Source organism: Oncorhynchus mykiss, chromosome 18 (genome assembly GCF_013265735.2).
Source record: "Oncorhynchus mykiss isolate Arlee chromosome 18, USDA_OmykA_1.1, whole genome shotgun sequence".
Classification (NCBI taxonomy): Eukaryota; Metazoa; Chordata; class Actinopteri; order Salmoniformes; family Salmonidae; genus Oncorhynchus; species Oncorhynchus mykiss.
Window position 1 is genome coordinate 52,179,320 of NC_048582.1, and position 13,370 is coordinate 52,192,689.

General features: G+C 49.1%; 1 protein-coding gene across 1 annotated transcript in view; it reads right to left on the bottom strand.

Moving 5' to 3' along the window:
- The window catches only part of trak1b (trafficking protein, kinesin binding 1b), a 40,529-nt gene continuing 27,159 nt past the window's right edge, over window positions 1-13,370 (bottom strand). The window contains exons 6-16 of the mRNA XM_036953075.1: window positions 6,924-7,054; window positions 6,745-6,819; window positions 6,506-6,643; window positions 6,294-6,370; window positions 5,898-6,146; window positions 5,401-5,675; window positions 4,108-4,226; window positions 3,830-4,025; window positions 3,409-3,514; window positions 2,868-2,999; window positions 1-2,645 (exon numbers count right to left, since the gene is read on the bottom strand). Of these exons, the coding sequence (XP_036808970.1) occupies window positions 1,946-2,645; window positions 2,868-2,999; window positions 3,409-3,514; window positions 3,830-4,025; window positions 4,108-4,226; window positions 5,401-5,675; window positions 5,898-6,146; window positions 6,294-6,370; window positions 6,506-6,643; window positions 6,745-6,819; window positions 6,924-7,054 (2,198 nt within the window). The 3' untranslated portion in view covers window positions 1-1,945. The remainder of the gene's footprint in view (window positions 2,646-2,867; window positions 3,000-3,408; window positions 3,515-3,829; window positions 4,026-4,107; window positions 4,227-5,400; window positions 5,676-5,897; window positions 6,147-6,293; window positions 6,371-6,505; window positions 6,644-6,744; window positions 6,820-6,923; window positions 7,055-13,370) is intronic.

Sequence of the window (13,370 nt, forward strand, 5' to 3'; positions counted from 1 at the left end):
TTGTGGACAATTTCTGGTATATTTTATTTCAGCTCATGAAACCAACACTTTACATGTTGCGTTTATATTTTTGTTTAGTATTGAACACCACCACTCTATTTCACCGTGATTGTTGTAAATGAGTTTTCCAGTACTAATAACAATGAATGAATATAGTGTTATATACCGCATGTGTTTTATGTGTTAAATCTTGTGAATAATAATAGTTTTGCATATTCAATCGAAAGTCAATAAATTACATAATTATACATATCAATGTAAGAGCTAACGAGTGTAACTCAGTGGACAACTTTTTTGTTAGAATAAGAACATAAACAACCAGTATGAGCATAGTGATGTAGAAACCATATTGAGGCACTAATGCTTTTTTTATTAATTTAAGCAATTGAAATTCTCTGTGGAGTTCTCTGAAGTAAGAAGCAGGAAACGCTTCTGACCACAAAGACTGTTTAACCTCTATCCCTTCCTCCGGTTCCTCCTTCCCTGTCTCCATTCCAGCAGTGGGTATATTGATCTTTTCATAATTCCCTCACTCACTGACCACTCTGAAACCACTATCCATTTCCCTTTGTCTATAGTCATTTAGAAAAATAACACTAATGAAACTTTAACACACAGACAAAACATTAACAAGACTCTTAAAAGTGAACTATGACTTATTCGTCTCATTGAGAACAGGGAGAGAGAAAGAGAGAGTGGAAGAGAAAAAGAAAGAAAGAGAAAGAGTTGAGCAAAAAAGTTGATCATCTATTTCATGAATTTGGTGGAAAACCTTTACCATTAGAATTGGTACATATTCAACATTACCTCCCAATCCATTATTACCTAGGAAGAAAGGTTTAGACTATAGTTAGTGGTGCTACATGATACTAGTAATCTAAATACATGGTCAGGAAGAAGCTCCAAGTCCAGCTGACATGACAATCACATGACGTGTAAGTTTGATCTAACTTTCTCAGCAAATTGTCAAAGACTCCAGCTACCCAAGTCATAGACTGTTGTCTCTGCTAGCGCATGGTAAGGGGTAGCAATACACCAAGTCTGAAACCAACAGGATCCTGAACAGATTCTACCCCCAAGCCATAAGACTGGTGAATAGGTAGTTAAATAGTTAACCAATAGCTGCCCAGACTATCTGCATTGACCCTTTTGCATGAACTCTTTTGACTCGTCACATACACTGCTGCTATTATTTGTTATTTCGTTTCCTAGTCACTTTATCCCTACCTATATGTACATATCTATCTCAGTTACCTCGTACCCCTGCACATCCACTCAGTACTGGTACCCCGTGTATGTAGCCAAGTTATCGTTACTCATTGTGCATTTATTCCTTATGTTATTATGACTTGTTTTCTCTCTGCATTGTTGGGAAGGGCCCTTTAGTAAGACTTTTACTGTTAGTCTACACCTGTTGTTTACAAAGCATGTGACAAATACAATTAGATTTGAACTACATACATTACGCTTAGTCTACATGTGAGGAGCTTACCCCCCTCTGGGCGCAGACATCAATTCAATGTCAATTCCACATTAGTTCAATGTCATTTCATTGACTACATCAGGGAGAAATAGCTGTGTTCAAGGGCTAGATAGGAAAAGTTTTAAAGTTTTAACTATTATGGAAGATCATTGTTCATTGTTAGTACTAGTTTGGTAGCTGGTTAAACAACAGCAGACAGCTGGGCAGCCATTTGGTTTTGGAGCTGGAAGGATAAGCATCGGATAGAACTAGAAGACTAATTAATTGTCAGTAGCTGAGAAAGGTGACTGGTTGTCATTTGTCAATAGCTAGACCAGGAGTACCAATAGTTTGTAGGATTTTGAAAAACTAGCTATAGTACCAGAGGTCTAACAGGTAAGTAACAAGTTCAGTCTCCAGAGGAAACTAGTTGGTTAGGGTTAATATTAGGGGTCAGCGGTTAGAGGCCAGAGGTCCCAGCCTCTACTTGAGGCTCTTCTCTTTAGGCATTTTGTTAGGAGGCAGGAGTAGTTCTGAGTCCTCCTGGGGCCCCGGGCCCTTCATCGCCATACTGGCCCCTACCATAGCTGGATAACTCCTGTTCCTCCTCATCCCCTCTGGTCCAAAGGGCGACCCGGGCCTCCGTAGCCCACCCAGAGGCCCCAGGAGGGGGCTTGGTCCCCCGGTTACACCCCCTGGTCCTGGAGGACACCCAGCCACACCCAGGCGCCTCACCTTGTCCACCAGGTTGAGGTTATGAACTGTGACGCTAACATCTGTCTGGCTCTCACAATCTCTCCCCCTCTGCTGCCTCCTGCTCCGGCTGCTTCCCATCCCCCCCGCTACTTCCTTCAGAATGGACCGTGCCGGCTTGGAGGCCAGGAAGTTGTCATAGGAAGGAGACTTGAAGTCGAAGCCCGCGGGGGTGTTGGTCCCCGAGGATGGGGGGTCGTGTCCTGTGGGGGAGTTGGGGGGAGTGGAGGGGCGGAGGGAGTCGGGGTGGGGGGCTGGGTGGAGGTTAGGGGTGATAGAGGTACTGAACAGCACCCCTCCGCTCCCCACCCCGGTCCCGCCAGCCCTGTCCCAGCCCTGGGTCTGGTGGTGGTACATGGCTGCAGAGATACCTCTCTCCTGCAGAAGGCGCACTAATCCCAGAGAGGTACTGGTGGTACGTGTGGCTTCCCTGAAGAAGGGGAAATCATATACACACACGGGCAGGTGCACACACACACACACACACACACACACACACACACACACACACACACACACACACACACACACACAGACAAAGTCCTGGGAATGAGATGTAGTAGCTAGAGTCAATCTATCAAGTTGTATATATTTGTGTGTGTGTGTGTGTGTGTGTGTGTGTGCGTGTGTGTGTGTGTGTGTGTGTGTGTACCTGAGGTTGGTAGAGGACTCAGAGGGTCGTAGTAGACTCATCCTGCGGGGTGTATGACAGGGCGTGGCAGCGGGAGTGGCCAGGATAGATGATGTCATCACACAGGATGACGAGGACATGCCGGGGTTAACACTGGAGAGGAGGGAAGGGATAACAACACCATTTGAAAAAGACGGGCAGAGAAAGAACAGAGAACATTGAGACTGGACACTGCAACAATTGTGATATAGTAGAGAACAAGTGTACACTTTAGAGAGAAGAGGGAGAAGGAGGAGTATGGTGGTAGAGAAGGAGGAGAGGGAGGTGTATGGTGGTAGAGAAGGAGGAGAGGAAGGTGTATGGTGGTAGAGAAGGAGGAGATGGAGGTGTATGGTGGTAGAGAAGGAGGAGATGGAGGTGTATGGTGGTAGAGAAGGAGGAGATGGAGGTGTATGGTGGTAGAGAAGGAGGAGAGGGAGGTGTATGGTGGTAGAGAAGGAGGAGAGGGAGGTGTAGGGTGGTAGAGAAGGAGGAAATGTAGGTGTATGGTGTGTCTCTGTACCTGGGTGTGACTCGGGTCAGCTCATCAGTTGGGTGTAGGATACGACAGGTAGTAAAGGTGTAGGTAGAGCTGGTATGGGCCATGCATTTACCTGGGTAGTACACCGCTGAAAACACAAAGACACAAACACACAGAATAGTCTATCTGTTCTCCTCTACCTTTCCTGGCTGGAAAAGTGGCAGTGAACCACTGAACCCCTCAGTGAACCACTGAACCAGTGTTTATATGACTGAACCAGTCAACCACTTAGTTAACCACTAAAACACGTTCTCTTTCTGTTTCTCTATTTCTATCGCTCTCTCTGTCTTTTGAATCGCTCTCTCTCTCTATCACTTTGAATATAAATGGTTAAGTATTCTTAGTATCTAACATGTTGTTGTAGCATCTATCATAGTATCTGTATGTGCATATAGAAACATACCTGCAGGATCAGTGTTGCTTAGGTGAGGGGAGGGAGAGGGGGTTGAGGGTGAGGCGAGGTGGCTGGGGGGGGCAGAGGGGTAAGGAGGGTGAGGCTGAGGGGGGAGGGCGGGGGAGGCAGAGGCTGAGGAGGTGGGGAGACTCTGGAAGTACTGCTCTCCTGGTTCATCCTCCTCGAAACCACCCCATGGATACACCTGCAACACCCAAACGTACACACAAACACACAGGTTATTCCATATACATACACACCCATGGGAAACACACACACACACTTACCTGTTCCAGCTCTAGTTCCAGAGGCCTGAAGCCTTTAGGTACAACCCCAGGTCTAGCATCCAGGATCACTCCTAAGTGGGGCTGAGCCAACTGCTGCCAGTGGTGAAGGGTCGCAGAGCCTGGAGACGACAGGACCAAGAGAGAAAGGGTGAGAGAAACATATTACATACAAGCACAGGCACACACACACACACACACACAGGCACACACACAGGCACACACACACACACACAGGCACACACACACACGCACGCGCACGCACGCACGCACGCACACAAACACACACACACACACATTTTCACAATTTGCTATATATGGTTAAACATTTGAGAGAAGTGAGGAAAGTGGGTGTGTTTTATTGTATTGCATGAAAACATCTCAACTGTAGATGGTGGTTAAAGCCATAACAGTAAAGCCCAACACAAAGCTAGGGAGGCTGCAGAGAAAGATGAGACTGCAGAGAAAATGAAAAAACACACACAGGCAACAGAAGTGAAAGAATGAAGAGAGCAAAAGAAGAGAATGAGGTCATGTTTTTATTGAAGATGCAGAGTAAAAGTTGAGTTAAACAGAAGATGAAAAATGTCATTGAAATTAGTAAATGAGATGAAAGAAATTAAAGTATTATAACAAGAAAGAAAGTAGCAGAGGGGGAAAGTACACCAAAACAGATGGAATGGTGAACTAAAGAGAAAATAAAGAGTTAGACTCAGACATCTCACATATTTAATGTTACATCAAAATGTTATCATGTTGTATGTTTCTCCCCTCACCAGCAGAGGGCAGCAGCAGCACAACAAAACACCACACTGCTCATGATTAAACTTATATTTTAGTTGATCCCCAGCCAACCTCTAGGCTGAGGGTCTCTATAGTAGGAGTGTTGTGAGGTGGAGAGGCCTGACTTACGATGGTGATGCATCAGAGACCAGAAGGAGTTAAACAACATTAAAGATACAGGACGCTCTCCTCTTTCTATCCCTTCTTCTGTCTCTATCCCCTGTTCTACCTCTCTAGCCCATCTCCTCCCTCGCTCCCTCTCGCTATCCAGCCCCCTCTTTTTGCTCCAACTTCTTCTCCCTCTCTCCCTCTCTCCTCCACTCTTTTCCCCATCCCTTCCCTCTCCCTCTCCTTCTCTCTCTACCTCGCTCCCTCCTTCCACATCTCGCTGCCATTCCCTACCTCTCTCCCACGGTTTGGCCAGCCCCTCCCTCTCTTCCCTCTCTCTCTCTCTCCTCATCCCCACCTTTCTCTTCTCCTCTCTCCTCATCCCCCTCTCCTTCTCTCCCTCACCTTCCAGGGGTTTAACAATCTGTAGTTTGTCGGGGAGGTATGGTCGGGAGGCCCACAGGTGTAATGACCCCAGAGACATGATGCTATCTGAGGGGGTCATCCCGCCCCCCTGCCCCCCCCCATCCTGCGCAACTCCTCCTCCACCTCTCCTCCTCCCTCTCTCCTCCTCAAAGAAGCGTCTCTCGCTCAGGTTGTTCTGGCGGCGCAGGGACAGGCGGCGTAATGCCAGCCTCAGGTCCTCAACACCAGCTGCTTTCTTAGCACGGGCGTCCACACTAAAGCCCAAACAGAAATAGATAAATATTACTAGACTGATGCACAGACATAGACTATTCAAAAAAATTAACCTGGTGAATATGAAAAGATTGTTCTAATTTCATTTTAATATGGTTCGCTAGATTTTAAACATTTCTTCAGGCGAGATCTGGTAAACTGTACAACTATACTGTGTCAAAGACAGGCTGGAACAATCACAGGTTCAGGTATGCACGACTTACCTGTCCTGATTGTCTGCTGCTGACTCCATGAGCATGCTCTGTTGTCGGTTGTCAAGGGCGACACCGTCACCTCTGACATCCCAGCTAATGCTACCAGCCATGGGTGTGGTCCTGCCACTAGAGTGAGCGGAGCTAAGAGACGACGCCTGATTGGATCCCGGGATGTTGGCGTTGGACGGGATTGGAGAACGCTGTCGGACCATCTGGTTGATGTTCTTCACTGTCTCAAACACACGCTTGTGGTGCACCCTGTTCACACACATAAAATGAAATAGGCATGAGTGTAGGCAAGTATGGTAGCTATGAGTATATATTATGAGTATAGGTGAGTTTATGTTACTATACAGTATTGAGAAAGCTTAGAAGAGTGTTATAAACTAATAGAAGCGTGTGTACTTCTGTTCCTCGCACTCAGGGTCATCCAGACTCATCTCCTTCCTCATCGTCCCCTCTATCTCTGCTGCCAGGGAGTCCTGCCGTACACACACACCATAGACACACACACCATAGACACACACACCATCAGCTCTATGATATACAACTACACTCTCAAAAGGAGATCGCTCTTTTGAGAGTGTACGTTCTGATATCCCCTACCACACACATACCATAGGGTAGAGACCCAGAGGATGGAATCTGCGTGGTGTTCCAGCAGGATGGTTTCTGTTCCTCAAGGACTTCAGCTCTTCCTGAGCCTCATGGAGCATCTCTATACACTCTGAATATTTATCATCCAAATCTGTTAGCTAGAGAGAAGGAACAAAAGAGAGCAGGCTTGATTACTTGTTCTCATTGGCAAAGTATTCATGAGGTGTAGGTTGGCAAAGGGGTAGGGTGTGAGTCTAACCTCGACTGTGAGTTGTCTCTGGGCATCTTTAGCTGCCCCTAGGTGCTGAGAGAGCTCCTCATTTTCCACTGCGTACTGAAGAAACACACACACACTCACAAAGAGAGTATTGTACTGAGCACATACCACATTGCATGCAGTGTATTACTGAGGGTAAAGCATGGGTATGCGTGTCTCACCGACTTGGCTTTCTTCTGTAGGTCAACTATTTGAGAGAGCAGGTGTGTGATCTCCTCCTGCTGTCGCATGGCGTCCTCTGTCTTCCGAGCCAACTCCTCCGCTATGGTGTTTATCTGCAGACTGGACTGTCCTGGAGAGGGGAGAGGGGAGAGGAGAGATTCATTAAGTGTTTATCTGCAGACTGGACTGTCCTGCAGAGGGGAGAGGAGAGATTCATTAAGTGTTTATCTACAGACTGGACTGTCCTGGAGAGGGGAGAGGGGGGATTCATTAGGTGTTTATCTACAGACTGGACTGTCCTGGAGAGGGGAGAGGAGAGATTCATTAAGTGTTTATCTACAGACTGGACTGTCCTGGAGAGGGGAGAGGGGGGATTCATTAGGTGTTTATCTACAGACTGGACTGTCCTGGAGACAGGAGAGGGGAGAGGGGGATTCATTAGGTGTTTATCTACAGACTGGACTGTCCTGGAGACAGGAGAGGGGAGAGGAGAGATTCATTAGGTGTTTATCTGCAGACTGGACTGTCCTGGAGACAGGAGAGGGGAGAGGGGGGATTCATTAGGTGTTTATCTGCAGACTGGACTGTCCTGGAGACAGGAGAGGGGAGAGGGGGGATTCATTAGGTGTTTATCTACAGACTGGACTGTCCTGGAGAGGGGAGAGGGGGGATTCATTAGGTGTTTATCTACAGACTGGACAGTCCTGGAGACAGGAGAGGGGAGAGGGGGGATTCATTAGGTGTTTATCTACAGACTGGACTGTCCTGGAGAGGGGAGGGGGGAGAGGGGGGATTCATTAGGTGTTTATCTACAGACTGGACTGTCCTGGAGACAGGAGAGGGGAGAGGAGAGATTCATTAGATGTTTATCTACAGACTGGACAGTCCTGGAGACAGGAGAGGGGAGAGGGGGGATTCATTAGGTGTTTATCTACAGACTGGACTGTCCTGGAGAGGGGAGAGGGGGGATTCATTAGGTGTTTATCTACAGACTGGACTGTCCAGGAGAGGGGAGAGGGGAGAGGGGAGATTCATTAGGTGTTTATCTACAGACTGGACTGTCCTGGAGACAGGAGAGGGGAGAGGGGGGATTCATTAGGTGTTTATCTACAGACTGGACTGTCCTGGAGACAGGAGAGAGGAGAGGGGGATTCATTAGGTGTTTATCTACAGACTGGACTGTCCTGGAGACAGGAGAGGAGAGAGGGGGGATTCATTAGGTGTTTATCTACAGACTGGACTGTCCTGGAGACAGGAGAGGGGAGAGGGGAGAGGGGGGAATCATTAGGTGTTTATCTACAGACTGGACTGTCCTGGAGACAGGAGAGGGGAGAGGGGGGATTCATTAGGTGTTTATCTGCAGACTGGACTGTCCTGGAGACAGGAGAGGGGAGAGGGGGGATTCATTAGGTGTTTATCTACAGACTGGACTGTCCTGGAGACAGGAGAGGGGAGATTCATTAGGTTTTTATCTGCAGACTGGACTGTCCTGGAGACAGGAGAGGGGAGAGGGGGGATTCATTAGGTGTTTATCTACAGACTGGACTGTCCTGGAGAGGGGAGAGGGGGCATTCATTAGGTGTTTATCTGCAGACTGGACTGTCCTGGAGAGGGGAGAGGGGGGAATCATTAGGTGTTTATCTACAGACTGGACAGTCCTGGAGACAGGAGAGGGGAGAGGGGGGATTCATTAGGTGTTTATCTACAGACTGGACTGTCCTGGAGAGGGGAGGGGGGAGAGGGGGGATTCATTAGGTGTTTATCTACAGACTGGACTGTCCTGGAGACAGGAGAGGGGAGAGGAGAGATTCATTAGATGTTTATCTACAGACTGGACAGTCCTGGAGACAGGAGAGGGGAGAGGGGGGATTCATTAGGTGTTTATCTACAGACTGGACTGTCCAGGAGAGGGGAGAGGGGGGATTCATTAGGTGTTTATCTACAGACTGGACTGTCCTGGAGACAGGAGAGGGGAGAGGGGGGATTCATTAGGTGTTTATCTACAGACTGGACTGTCCTGGAGACAGGAGAGGGGAGATTCATTAGGTTTTTATCTGCAGACTGGACTGTCCTGGAGACAGGAGAGGGGAGAGGGGGGATTCATTAGGTGTTTATCTACAGACTGGACTGTCCTGGAGAGGGGAGAGGGGGCATTCATTAGGTGTTTATCTGCAGACTGGACTGTCCTGGAGAGGGGAGAGGGGGGAATCATTAGGTGTTTATCTACAGACTGGACAGTCCTGGAGACAGGAGAGGGGAGAGGGGGGATTCATTAGGTGTTTATCTACAGACTGGACTGTCCTGGAGACAGGAGAGGGGAGAGGAGAGATTCATTAGATGTTTATCTACAGACTGGACAGTCCTGGAGACAGGAGAGGGGAGAGGGGGGATTCATTAGGTGTTTATCTACAGACTGGACTGTCCAGGAGAGGGGAGAGGGGGGATTCATTAGGTGTTTATCTACAGACTGGACTGTCCAGGAGAGGGGAGAGGGGAGAGGGGAGATTCATTAGGTGTTTATCTACAGACTGGACTGTCCTGGAGACAGGAGAGGGGAGAGGGGGGATTCATTAGGTGTTTATCTACAGACTGGACTGTCCTGGAGACAGGAGAGAGGAGAGGGGGATTCATTAGGTGTTTATCTACAGACTGGACTGTCCTGGAGACAGGAGAGGAGAGAGGGGGGATTCATTAGGTGTTTATCTACAGACTGGACTGTCCTGGAGACAGGAGAGGGGAGAGGGGAGAGGGGGGAATCATTAGGTGTTTATCTACAGACTGGACTGTCCTGGAGACAGGAGAGGGGAGAGGAGAGATTCATTAGGTGTTTATCTACAGACTGGACTGTCCTGGAGACAGGAGAGGGGAGAGGGGGGATTCATTAGGTGTTTATCTGCAGACTGGACTGTCCTGGAGACAGGAGAGGGGAGAGGGGGGATTCATTGGGTGTTTATCTACAGACTGGACTGTCCTGGAGAGGGGAGAGGGGGATTCATTAGGTGTTTATCTACAGACTGGACTGTCCTGGAGACAGGAGAGGGGAGATTCATTAGGTTTTTATCTGCAGACTGGACTGTCCTGGAGACAGGAGAGGGGAGAGGGGGGATTCATTAGGTGTTTATCTACAGACTGGACTGTCCTGGAGAGGGGAGGGGGGAGAGGGGGGATTCATTAGGTGTTTATCTACAGACTGGACTGTCCTGGAGAGGGGAGAGGGGGCATTCATTAGGTGTTTATCTGCAGACTGGACTGTCCTGGAGAGGGGAGAGGGGGGAATCATTAGGTGTTTATCTACAGACTGGACTGCCCTGGAGAGGGGAGAGGGGGGATTCATTAGGTGTTTATCTGCAGACTGGACTGTCCTGGAGACAGGAGAGGGGAGAGGGGGGATTCATTAGGTGTTTATCTACAGACTGGACTGTCCTGGAGACAGGAGAGGGGGGATTCATTAGGTGTTTATCTGCAGACTGGACTGTCCTGGAGACAGGAGAGGGGAGAGGAGATATTCATTAGGTGTTTATCTACAGACTGGACTGTCCTGGAGACAGGAGAGGGGAGAGGGGGGATTCATTAGGTGTTTATCTACAGACTGGACTGTCCTGGAGAGGGGAGATTCGTTAGGTGTTTATCTACAGACTGGACTGTCCTGGAGACAGGAGAGGGGAGAGGAGGGATTCATTAGGTGTTTATCTACATACTGGACTGTCCTGGAGACAGGAGAGGGGAGAGGGGGGATTCATTAGGTGTTTATCTACAGACTGGACTGTCCTGGGGACAGGAGAGGGGAGAGGAGAGATTCATTAGGTGTTTATCTACAGACTGGACTGTCCAGGAGACAGGAGAGGGGAGAGGGGGGATTCATTAGGTGTTTATCTGCAGACTGGACTGTCCTGGAGAGGGGAGAGGGGGGATTCATTAGGTGTTTATCTACAGACTGGACTGTCCTGGAGAGGGGAGAGGGGGGATTCATTAGGTGTTTATCTACAGACTGGACTGTCCTGGAGAGGGGAGAGGGGGGATTCATTAGGTGTTTATCTACAGACTGGACTGTCCTGGAGAGGGGAGAGGGGGGATTCATTAGGTGTTTATCTACAGACTGGACTGTCCTGGAGACAGGAGAGGGGAGAGGGGGGATTCATTAGGTGTTTATCTACAGACTGGACTGTCCTGGAGACAGGAGAGGGGAGAGGGGGATTCATTAGGTGTTTATCTACAGACTGGACTGTCCTGGAGAGGGGAGAGGGGGGATTCATTAGGTGTTTATCTGCAGACTGGACTGTCCTGGAGACAGGAGAGGGGAGAGGGGGGATTCATTAGGTGTTTATCTACAGACTGGACTGTCCTGGAGACAGGAGAGGGGGGATTCATTAGGTGTTTATCTGCAGACTGGACTGTCCTGGAGAGGGGAGAGGGGGGATTCATTAGGTGTTTATCTGCAGACTGGACTGTCCTGGAGACAGGAGAGGGGAGAGGGGGGATTCATTAGGTGTTTATCTACAGACTGGACTGTCCTGGAGACAGGAGAGAGGAGAGGGGGATTCATTAGGTGTTTATCTACAGACTGGACTGTCCTGGAGACAGGAGAGGAGAGAGGGGGGATTCATTAGGTGTTTATCTACAGACTGGACTGTCCTGGAGACAGGAGAGGGGAGAGGGGAGAGGGGGGAATCATTAGGTGTTTATCTACAGACTGGACTGTCCTGGAGACAGGAGAGGGGAGAGGAGAGATTCATTAGGTGTTTATCTACAGACTGGACTGTCCTGGAGACAGGAGAGGGGAGAGGGGGGATTCATTAGGTGTTTATCTGCAGACTGGACTGTCCTGGAGACAGGAGAGGGGAGAGGGGGGATTCATTAGGTGTTTATCTACAGACTGGACTGTCCTGGAGACAGGAGAGGGGAGATTCATTAGGTTTTTATCTGCAGACTGGACTGTCCTGGAGACAGGAGAGGGGAGAGGGGGGATTCATTAGGTGTTTATCTACAGACTGGACTGTCCTGGAGAGGGGAGAGGGGGCATTCATTAGGTGTTTATCTGCAGACTGGACTGTCCTGGAGAGGGGAGAGGGGGGAATCATTAGGTGTTTATCTACAGACTGGACAGTCCTGGAGACAGGAGAGGGGAGAGGGGGGATTCATTAGGTGTTTATCTACAGACTGGACTGTCCTGGAGAGGGGAGGGGGGAGAGGGGGGATTCATTAGGTGTTTATCTACAGACTGGACTGTCCTGGAGACAGGAGAGGGGAGAGGAGAGATTCATTAGATGTTTATCTACAGACTGGACAGTCCTGGAGACAGGAGAGAGGAGAGGGGGATTCATTAGGTGTTTATCTACAGACTGGACTGTCCTGGAGAGGGGAGAGGGGGGATTCATTAGGTGTTTATCTACAGACTGGACTGTCCAGGAGAGGGGAGAGGGGGGATTCATTAGGTGTTTATCTACAGACTGGACTGTCCAGGAGAGGGGAGAGGGGAGAGGGGAGATTCATTAGGTGTTTATCTACAGACTGGACTGTCCTGGAGACAGGAGAGGGGAGAGGGGGGATTCATTAGGTGTTTATCTACAGACTGGACTGTCCTGGAGACAGGAGAGAGGAGAGGGGGATTCATTAGGTGTTTATCTACAGACTGGACTGTCCTGGAGACAGGAGAGGAGAGAGGGGGGATTCATTAGGTGTTTATCTACAGACTGGACTGTCCTGGAGACAGGAGAGGGGAGAGGGGAGAGGGGGGAATCATTAGGTGTTTATCTACAGACTGGACTGTCCTGGAGACAGGAGAGGGGAGAGGAGAGATTCATTAGGTGTTTATCTACAGACTGGACTGTCCTGGAGACAGGAGAGGGGAGAGGGGGGATTCATTAGGTGTTTATCTGCAGACTGGACTGTCCTGGAGACAGGAGAGGGGAGAGGGGGGATTCATTGGGTGTTTATCTACAGACTGGACTGTCCTGGAGAGGGGAGAGGGGGATTCATTAGGTGTTTATCTACAGACTGGACTGTCCTGGAGACAGGAGAGGGGAGATTCATTAGGTTTTTATCTGCAGACTGGACTGTCCTGGAGACAGGAGAGGGGAGAGGGGGGATTCATTAGGTGTTTATCTACAGACTGGACTGTCCTGGAGAGGGGAGAGGGGGCATTCATTAGGTGTTTATCTGCAGACTGGACTGTCCTGGAGAGGGGAGAGGGGGGAATCATTAGGTGTTTATCTACAGACTGGACTGCCCTGGAGAGGGGAGAGGGGGGATTCATTAGGTGTTTATCTGCAGACTGGACTGTCCTGGAGACAGGAGAGGGGAGAGGGGGGATTCATTAGGTGTTTATCTACAGACTGGACTGTCCTGGAGACAGGAGAGGGGGGATTCATTAGGTGTTTATCTGCAGACTGGACTGTCCTGGAGACAGGAGAGGGGAGAGGAGATATTCATTAGGTGTTTATCTACAG